This window comes from Drosophila kikkawai, chromosome X, assembly GCF_030179895.1.
Source record: "Drosophila kikkawai strain 14028-0561.14 chromosome X, DkikHiC1v2, whole genome shotgun sequence".
Lineage (NCBI taxonomy): Eukaryota > Metazoa > Arthropoda > Insecta > Diptera > Drosophilidae > Drosophila > Drosophila kikkawai.
Genome location: NC_091733.1, coordinates 7,633,865 through 7,644,600, shown reverse-complemented (window position 1 = coordinate 7,644,600; position 10,736 = coordinate 7,633,865). Strand labels below are relative to the sequence as shown.

At 37.0% G+C, this 10,736-nt stretch overlaps 1 protein-coding gene across 1 annotated transcript; it reads left to right on the top strand.

Annotated features, from left to right (window-relative positions):
* Positions 1–3,874: 3,874 nt before the first annotated feature.
* Positions 3,875–10,456, top strand: LOC121502094 (octapeptide-repeat protein T2-like). The gene is made up of 2 exons (XM_041774860.1): positions 3,875–3,892; positions 10,040–10,456. The coding sequence occupies exons 1-2, from the start codon at positions 3,875–3,877 to the stop codon at positions 10,454–10,456; spliced, it is 435 nt and encodes a 144-aa protein (XP_041630794.1).
* Positions 10,457–10,736: the final 280 nt, after the last annotated feature.

Below are 10,736 nucleotides of genomic sequence, written 5' to 3'. Positions count from 1 at the left end.
AAAATCAGTTTCTTACAAAAACTCACGATGAAGAGTTCTTATTTAGATGATCTTTCAATCGTGTCGATCCGACAGTTAATTGTTAAAGCGAATCCGACCAATAATAAGTAAATTTAGTGCTCCATCATATATTGGTAAGCTTTCGTGTTCGACCGATCGCCGGAGTGCTAATTTTGCTTTCCCAAAACAGCGTCAGCTGCCAGTCCCAAGTTTGGAGGGGAATCATATTGGTAGAGTCGCCTAATACGGTCTTCCCACACAGCGCATCTGTGAGGAACGGTTGTGATTTTTTGCCGATACGAAACTCGTGTTCCCACAGAGCGTCAAAGTACATCTGGCATCCGAACAGCTGATCGATCAGCCGTGGCTCATGAAAACGTAAACAAAAGCTGTCGAATTGGTTTTCGCAAAATTAAAATGGAGCAGTTACCAACTATTTTGGCTGTTGTACAGCAGCAAAATCTTAGATTGCGACAGGTTTTTATGTCGCTAAATGTAAATGACGACGACGACTTGGAAGCTCTTCTTGAACTTTACTTTACCAAAGAGCAAATGCCACGAAGAGTGGGATGTACCGGAAAACAACGATGAGTTCTTTAAAGAGAGCTTTCGGATGGAGAAGCGTTCCTTTTTGGTGGATCGCCTAGAAGTTCTCCGAAAGAATGATCCTAACTGGCGAACTACACCTTGGGATCATCCTCGGAGTATCGTTCCATTGGAAGGCTATTCGGTGTGGCTCAAAACACTGTGTGCAAAATACTCCATGAATTTTTCCGGGCTTTCATTGCCGAGTTTGCCGATGAATTCATGTCCCCTGACTATTTAACTCTCGAAAAAGTTGAGGAGTGTGTCAGGGGGTTTGAACAAATTGGATTTCCCCAATGTCTAGGAGCAATTGGTAATAAATCAATTCATTAATCAGTTCACGTATATATATAAAATATATATATCTATATTCTAGATGGTTGTCATATTGAAATAAAACCATCGGCAGCAGATGCAGTCGATCATCACAACTATAAAGGTTGGTACTCAATCGTACTATTCGCTCTTGTGGATTACAGGCAAGTTACCTGCTCTTTAGATGTTTTATAATCTGCTAATTGTATTAAATTGTATATTAACTATAGTTACAGATTCACCTACGTAAACATCGGCTCTGCAGGGCGTTGCAACGACTCGACTATTTTTCAAAAGTCTAGCCTTGCAAGGAAATTGGGGTCGTCTACATTAATTCGGGAAAAATCAAAGGAAATCTGTGGCGTACAAGTTCCGTTGCTGCTTATTGGAGACTCGGCTTTCCGATTTTCCCAAACGCTGATGAAACCATACCCATTTTCGACGACCGCGAGCATAGAAGAGCGCACATTTAACTACAATTTGTCCAAAGCTAGGCGAGTTGTAGAAAATGCTTTTGGGCATTTAAAGGCCAGGTTTCGATTTGTTGGAAAGGGACTTGGCAGCCTCTACAAAAACAATAATGCAATTGTTCTAACCGGTTGTATTTTGCATAACATTTTAAATGAGCACAACAGCGTTATTAATGATAATTGGCAACTGGCTGCCAGTGACCTTCGGGAACAAGCCAATCGAACCAACATGTGTGCAGATTTTAGCCAGCCTGCTGAAAAAGTTAGAGCAGCAATTGCTCAATATTGTCTTAATAGAAACAACAATTTTTAAATAAATAGTGGTTTTATTAAGTTTTTTAATTAATTTTTTTATTTAAAGCCTATCAGTTTTTGGACTCCCTCAGAAATTGGAGAAGTTCCATCTGGAACTTCTCTTGGCTGTCCGCCATTCTTTGCACAATTTCAGTCTGCGCTTTCTGCTCCTCCAGCCTCTCTCGAGCAATTTCGAGCAGCTCACTTTTTGCTGGAGGCAAACTGCCGGAACGTCGACTCCGCTCAGATTTGATTCCTCCGGGTCCTCCAGAACGTCCTCTGAAAAATACTCCGTCGTATCTGCAATAAAAACATGTTAATTATTTAGTGTACATAAAAACTATCTGGGAGGGAACATACTCTCGTTGTCCACCGTATCCTGCTCCATATTGTGGACACGGAACGAGCCGAGGAACGCTTGCAGCGCCTCAAAATTCTGCCACCCAGATGGAGCCCCACCGCTTGGCCCCATTTTGTTTTTTTCCTGCCTGCAAATAATAATAATTTCGCGGAATTAATTAATCCAATATATTCTGGTACTCATATTTACTTGTATTTCCTTGTCATGTTCTCCAGCTTCGTCTTAATATCCTTCGAAGATACATCATACCCAGCCTCCCTCAAGGTCTGGGCCATCTCCATATACACATGGCTATTTTTTCGAGATCCCCGCAACTGCTCAATATTTTCCTGCCATACATTGATGAGCAGGCACTCCATATGAAGGGTCCACCCATGAAAACGTAAACAAAGTCTGTCGAATTGGCAGTTGCAAAATTGAAATGGAGCATTTACCAACTATTTTGGCTGTTTTACAACAGCAAAGGCACAGATTGCGTCAGATTTTATCTGCACTAACTTAAAATGAATCAGAATTTGAGTTGAATTTGAGTTTCTCTAATGGTTTTTGTCTAACAAAGAGCAAATTCCCAAATCTATAAAATAAAGTAGAGGTAGGTGTTTTATTTTAAATAAAAAAAAAAAAACGCCAACAGCTGTTGTGGGCATTCTTGTAGCTTTTGCGCCACATGTTTGTTTATTTTCGTAATGTTGGTCAAATTTTCACAGAAGAAGAAATCAGAGTTGCACTGAAAAACTAAATTTTCTTTTGGACTGCGCTACATCGCCGAGTTTCCTTACCAAGCCCTTTGGGTTTTTTTTTTGCCGGCTACCGAAACCGCACTAAACTTATTCCCGCCACTGTATGTCCGAAGATCGGCGGTTATATAGTGCGTCCGACGTTGGACCGACACGCCCAGAAGGGGCGGCAACGGGAGGCACCTAAGGCTTCAGTCTGAGTTTTTTTGTTTATTTATTATGTTTGTTTTATATTGATTTGTTCATCTATTTAGTCTCCTTATTTATGCATTTGGTATTTTAATTTTTTTTATTATTTATTTATTTATTTATTTATTTGTTTATTTATTCATTTATTCATATTTATTCCTCATTTATTTTATATATTTTATTCATTTTTTGGTTAAATTTTCTTGTTGTGCCCCAACTTATTTTTCCTTGTGAATTTATAATTTTTTGTTCTTTGGTTTGTGTATCGGCTTCCCCTCGAAAATTCGTCCCCCTTCTGAGCGCTCAAACGGGTAGGTCGAGTATTTTGTTGATGTCGAGGAAAATGTAACGTACTATTCTTATTGCGGAAAGATACAACACTGGAAAAAAGGAGTTTGGCGGTTCAACGGAGACCAAACTACCCAATTGTACTTTTTGTAAAAATTATGATTGTAATTAAAAGTAAGGTTTAAAATGATGAATATGGAATAGTCCTTTTTTTCTGGGAAGGAAGAAGGGATCTATGGCGTGAGGTGATTGTGTGGAATCATAATAGGGGCAGCTGCATGAAGAATTTCTGCTGGCAGTTTGCAATGCAAGGGTGGGCAAGGCAGATGAGCTCCACAACATCCAGGAGTCTGAAAGGAGTCTGACCCTTTAAAAAGTATGTGGCGTTAATGAATGTTTCGTCCAGTTTCGAAGTTGTGCAAGTGTTATTGTTGTGCAAGTGTTAGTGTTGTGCAACGTCTCGTCTTAGTCTAGGGCGGTATGTTTAAAAGAATAAATTTTATCTGTTACGTGTGTCAGTGGGCCGGGCCAAGAACCAATGCCTGAGAGAGAGCTAGCCGAGGCATGGCCCAAGCCGATGGCTGCACATGCAGGACCTTGTTGGGTCATAACAAAAAACAAGAATCATCTGCAATATGACCAACCCGGAAATGGTAATGAAAGTCATTAAGGACTTCAATGGAAAGATGGCCAAACCTCTACTCACAAAAAGCAAGATGAAAACAAATTGTTTTTATCCGATTATAATTGCTCAACGTAAAAAACTAGCTATTGTAGGAACATAGAAGAAGCACCATGTAAAATAAGTGTAAGCAATGTATTATATCGATTGTAAGTAATGTATGCATATCGATAGTTAGTAATGATCGGCGTTTTTTGGCAAGAGAAGTTCGCAACTTTTGGTGTTTAACAAAATAAAGATGAAACTCAAATATATAAAGGCCTATTCTATGAAACTTCCCTTGCTCTTGAACTTGAGGAGTATATTTTATACTTACCGGAGCGCTACTCAACCGTAGATGATGCAACTATCAACATTATAAAGGATAACCGTTTTTATATTTTAAAAAAGGATGATAATAATTTGTACTTGGAATTGAATAAAGTTGTGAAATCATGAAAATTTATACATTTTTAATACTTTTAAGCTATATATTTGCAATAATAAAAATAAAATTTCTTCAAAACACAAATAAATTGTTATAAATATTTAATTACATTTACATTTCTCACAGTATCAAGTGAGTGTCTGAGAAAACTAGAGCAATGAAACGTCAAGTCTTAAAACAGTTGACAGAGAGTAGAAATATTTTAAAAAGAAAGTTCAATGAATTAAAACAAATAAAAAATGAGAGTACTGCTACTTTTAAACCAATTACAGCACCTTTACATGTACTCTCACAAAAATTCATAACGATCGGAGCATTAGAACCGAAGTTGTAGCTATTTATATCGCACGACCTGCACGTCGGCCGGAACAAACTTGAAACTTTAAACGCGATTATCTCAGAATCGTTTTTTTTTTTTTCGAAATTACCTTTGCGGTGGACACGATTACTAAAAAACTATTAATCCGATCGACACCAAATTTTGACCACTTATTTATTATCACAAAAACTAGTCCGTGAACGAAGGATTTTCAATTTTTTTGAAAACTTCCTTTTTTAGAGCATAAAAACCGAAAAATTTACCCCTTAAAAAGGACATTTTTTGTTAAAATCGTCGCCTTTTTTTTTTAATCAAAATTTTTACAAACCCTTCGTTCACGGTCTAGACAATTCAATATACTAACGAAATGTTTTTGAATTTTTGATTTCTGATGAATCGTTCTCGGGATATGATGTCCACCGCAAGTCACTATCGGAAAAAGAGGGTATTTGAATTCGGCCATAACTTTTTTATTAGTTAATATTTTTTTATAAAAAAATTTTAATAAGTACCCAGAAAGATGTACTAAACAACGCCGGTAAAACATTTTTAATAAATATTCTTTATGGTGTCAAAAAAAAATCGACAAAACTTCATATTTTTGCGCGGTACAACTGTATATAACCCCTTAAGGAAAGAAAAGATGTTGGATAACAGTTATGGTCCCAGAAAAGAAAATAATATTTTAATGTTGGGGAACAGTACACTTAAAATTAAAAAAATAAAATGGAATTGGAAAGTGGAAACTCATGGACCCTAACACAAGGTCTATACTCGTTAATTTTTTATAACGCGCCTGGTGACTAAACTAAAGATGATTTAAAAATATATAAACAAATTTTAATTGAGACAAGTGCTCACAAAAGAAACTATGATCCCGACGGACAATTAAAAGGAAATCGTTCGAACAAATATTCATCAATTATTAGACCTCTTGTGACATCAGCTCTCTCACCCGCCCGAAAATATACTGGGTCAGCGTATATGAAACTTCAACAAATGAAACCCAATTATGTATATTGGAATGACGTCAATGAACTTGTAGAAAGGTTGCACCTCTTAATGAGTTCAAAAGCTGCTGGCAACAATAATCATTCTAATGAGATTTACTCGATAGTGGAAGAGTTGCGAGAAGCAAAAATAATATATTCATAAAAAACACAATTAATCAAGTTGAAAATATCAATCAAAATACTCCTATTAGATCACCGAATCAAAATTTTCAACCTTTTCCCTATGACTAAAGTTTGCTTTGTGTGTCATTCCCATTAGTATCTGCATCCGACAAATATAATATATAAATATTGATGTACAAATGATAGAATGCAGTCCTAATCTGGTTAAAGTAAAAGAGTCAGCCTATTATTATTTGCAAAGCTACAGATACAGGGCTTTGAGGAAACAATAAAAAACCGAAAATCAAAGCATTGAGCATGTTATAAGGGAGAATTTGTACTCCTTTAATAGTGTATGCTCTATAAATTTTAAGTCGCTACGACTTAATCAGAAATTGTTTGTAGCTTATGTCTACTGCACAGATCTATCCTGTAATTTGTACATGTTTAAAGGGTCTTATAATGGATCAGTTCAAGTTTTTTCAAATAAATTAAGCTTGACTCACTCCATTAACTCAAAAAAGACTACACAGTGTAGGGCCATAAATCGGTTTCTTGCCAAGCAAGAAATTAAGGGCAGCACAGCTTTTTAATTTAGAAATAGGATAATAAAGAAAGCCAGTACAAATAGGGCATTAGTTGGCAATGACCAAATGATAAATGATAATTTATCTTATTATAGAAATCTCATTTCTGAGGAAAATGCAAAAGAGGATTTTGAAAAAGATCCCTTTAAGGATGCATTTGAAATGAGGTGCAAAAATGTTGCCCATTATATTCAGCATCTTTCAACTAGACTAGAGGTGCAGTTATGGAACAAAGACCACATAGATCTGTTCCTCAATCAAATTAAAAATGATACGTTGCACATATGTAGATGCAACAGGATGTGTTGTGCAGCCAATGAAGTTTATAGACAAAAGAATTTATCTCTACTCATTGGTGGCGCATATTCCAGAGCATCAAATGGTGTATCCTGTGGCACATGCTATTTTGTCGAACCACACTGCCTATGATATTGGTCTATTTCTTTGCGACCTAAATAGGTTTTGTAAACTAAATAAATTCAATATGCCAATATGCAAACGCATCATTACAGATGTCAGTTTTGCAATTATCCAAGCGGTTCTAAAAGAATTTAATGACTTGGATGTTATAGCATACAATAGCATGTGTTTTAACTTTTTGTACCAAAAAAGTGAAATATTTCCTGCAGTATGCGTTCAGTTTTGTACCAGCCATTATGCAAAAATAATGTGCTCCGACATCGACAAAACTGTTGGATTGGAAAACGTTGCATTAAGAGATTTTCTAAGAAATGCCATAGGTTCATTGTGGTAACCGTACTTCTTTCTCAAGTCATAAACAGAAAGGTACACGAGGCTACCTAATATTTATTAGATAAAACCTCGACTGCTTTTGATTTGGCATAGCATGAAGCATATGCCAAGCCCATTAAAAATAATAGTGATTATTCACTTAATACCATTACTGTTAAGAGTGAATTTAAGCAACGATTTACGATAATTACCTCTAAAGTATTGAAACTAATTTCAGAGGAATCAAAAATCGGCGAAAAAAACCGGTTTTATCATCAAAAAATGGTGGATGTTATTTTAGGAAAATATATGGTTTTTGCGCCATTTTGGACCAATATAAGAACATAGTGTTATCAAAAATAAGCAGGGACTTAAACTGGGAAGACTAAACAAAACTATTTTAAAAGCTAAACCTAAAAAAGGATGCTTAAAAGAAATAATGTGTACCCAGGAAGAGTAGTACGCCAGCGGATTATGTCGTAAAATTAACTTAACGTTTATTGACTTAACACAGAATGTGTTCAGACTCGAAAGTCAACAGACCCAGTTGCTGTTGGACTTAGAAGTCAGCAGGGAAATTTAGGAGAGTTTTCGTGACTATAATTTATTTGAAAGAACCTGATTTACCTGGTCCCAAAAGGTTGACTTCGCTGCTAATTACTGGCGAGATTAGCTCCGTACCCGATCGCAATCGGCTGCTAAGTGATTTTCTACGAGCTGCGGCCCGCTTTATATAGGGCCTGGCGTGGTCTAGTGTGCCCGTCACCTATGCTGGATTTGCTCGAATTAGTGTGGCCAGCCTCCGTTCGGTCCAGTGTGACCCTCTACTCGCGATCTGTGGCGGGCGCGCACATTCATTTTAAAATGTCCGTCAAATTAGCGTCGGTGAGTTAGCATCGAAATGGAACGGTGGGAAAATGAAACACTGAGGGATTTTTTATTTTTAATTTATTTCGTTAATAAGGCACTAATTTGAACAAAATAAAGTTTATAAATGCTTAAAAATGAATTTACTAATGATTTTTACTGGGTTTGAGGGGATTTGACCCTTCGGTCTATTAAAAAAAGCATTCGAAAAATCGTGTTTTCGCAATTTTGTTTATATCTCGGCTCAACGAATTTGTGCAGATATACCCGGTATGCCAGGATAAAGGACATTTATTGTACTTTCACCCTGCAAAGTTTCATTAAAATCTATCCGTAAGTTTTTGAGAAAATTGCGTAACAGTAAACTAACCTCGGGTTTCGCTCCATACAAAATGGGGCAGAAAAAATTGTAACTCCTATAACTCCAGTTAACGAATTTGTGCCAATATGCACGGTATACTGGCTTATTAAGGGAAGTTTAAAGAATATTTGGTAAAAGTTTCATAAGATTCTATCCGTCAGTTTTTGAGAAAATCGCATAGCAGTGGGTGGTGTAGGTGGGCTGATAACAGAGGCGCTAACTTTGAAAATGGAACCAGCTGTGAACCTGCAGAGAACCAGTTGCCGAACCAGACAGCGGAACCATGTTAAAGAAATACTAGATTTAAGAACATTAGCAATTTTTTAAACTTAATATTAAATAAATTAACTGCCCAATAAACGACATCGCCATTTTAAGAAATTTGTTAGGTGTTTCATCAAAATTCGTCCAGTCTTTTGGGAGAAATTAGCTATTACCCGAATTTTTAATTATTGTTGTAAATACCTCGGTATTACTATGCACCCCTGGTAACAAACACCATCTAAGTTCGGCGCTAAATTTAAAAAAAAATTTAGTAATGTTCAACGAATTTGTGCCAACATGCACGGTATATCAAACGAAAGGGGACATTTTACTCTAATTTCGAATTAAGTCTTATTGAATTCTACTTGGCAGATTTTGAGAAAATCAGGTGTTTATATTTCCGACCCCAATTAATTAACACTGGCTCATATCGTCCCTCACACCGCGTGGAGTGCCCCATACGATATTTTCGACGCTAACTTTTAAAAATATTTTGCAGTCCTCAACGAATTTGTGCCAACATGCACGGTATATCAAACGAAAGGGGACATTTTACTCTAATTTCGAATTAAGTCTTATTGAATTCTACTTGGCAGATTTTGAGAAAATCAGGTGTTTATATTTCCGACCCCAATTAATTAACACTGGCTTCATATCGATAGGAGCGCGTCCCACTCCCTATCGATACGCCTCCCCCAGAAAATATTTATATTGACAATTTGAACAATTGTATTAATTATGCATGCCCAATAAACGACCTTGTCATTCTAAGCAATTTGGTAGGTGTTTTATCAAATTCCCTTCAGGAGAAAACCCCTTTTTTCTATTTATTTACATATATGTACCAAGCGAATAATATATGTATACGGCAGCCCTGGCTGCCTATATATAATTAAATTTGATTTTATCTTTTGGATACGACTTATGCAAAGGGAAGATTGTTTCATAAACGACATCGTTTTTCTAAACATTTTAATCCATATTTCATCAAAATCCGTTCAGTCGTTTAGCAGAAAATCCATTTTTCTTGTTTTTTCGATTATTATTTAGGTACAAGTAGCGTTTTTTTTTTGCTTGTACCAACAAACACTGTACACTAAGTCACAGCGAAAATTCTGAATAAATTTTGGTAAAAATATCCAAACGTTTAGGCCAGTAGTTGTTAAGAAAATTAGTTTTTAAGATCCAATTGTATTCATATGCTTCTGCAGCCCTGGCTGATCGACAAGTGTAATCGTCGACGGTCTGGCAACACCGACCTGTCCTTATTCGCGCTGAAATCTTCAAGAGGACAACGCCACGAACAAAGTTTTTTTCAAATAACATATTAAATAAACGCAATAACACAAGTAAGTACACCACCGTAAACCAGGCGCCATTTGTTTTATTATATTTATTTGATTTATACATATTTATTCACCTATTCTTTCATTTTCAATATTTCAGATGCAAATAGTTAATAACTATTTTGATGGCTGTGGCGGCGCTGGTGGCGGCAAACGCGGTGGTGGCGGCCAACGTGGTCGTGGCGGCCAACGCGGTCGTGGCGGCCAACGCGGTCCTGGCGGCCAACGTGGTCGTGGCGGCCAAGCTGGTCGTGGCGGCCAAGATGGTCGTGGCGGCCAAGATGGTCGTGGCGACCAGGAGGAACGACTGGGCCTCAATCGGCGGCAGAGGGTGGCGTTGGCCCACCAGGCAGCAAGGAATTACCCGGCGGACCAGCAACGACTGATCCGCCGCGCAATAATGGACACTCTGCGACCTCGGCAGGCCCAAGATGAACGGCAGGAAGCAGAGCCTGTGGAGCATCCAGAGCGACCGGAGCAGATGGAGGAGGCCTTCGGAGGAATAAATATAAATTAAATAAATAAAATAAATAAAAAAATTCAATAATAATGAAATACTACGAAGTTTTATTCCTTTTCTTAAGGGGGGACATCTGAGTAACTTTTTTTAAAAATCGAAAAAAAATTTTTTTGCTTAAAAAATTCTTTAGGGTCTTAAAAATAACATATCAAAAGATAGAGTCCGTCAAAAGTTTCTAAGTGTCGAAATTTTTCAGTCTGCGGCGATGCCTCACATGTAATCATATACGATTTTAAAACTTTAAACGCGTTTTTCTCAAAACTACTTTTTTTGAGTT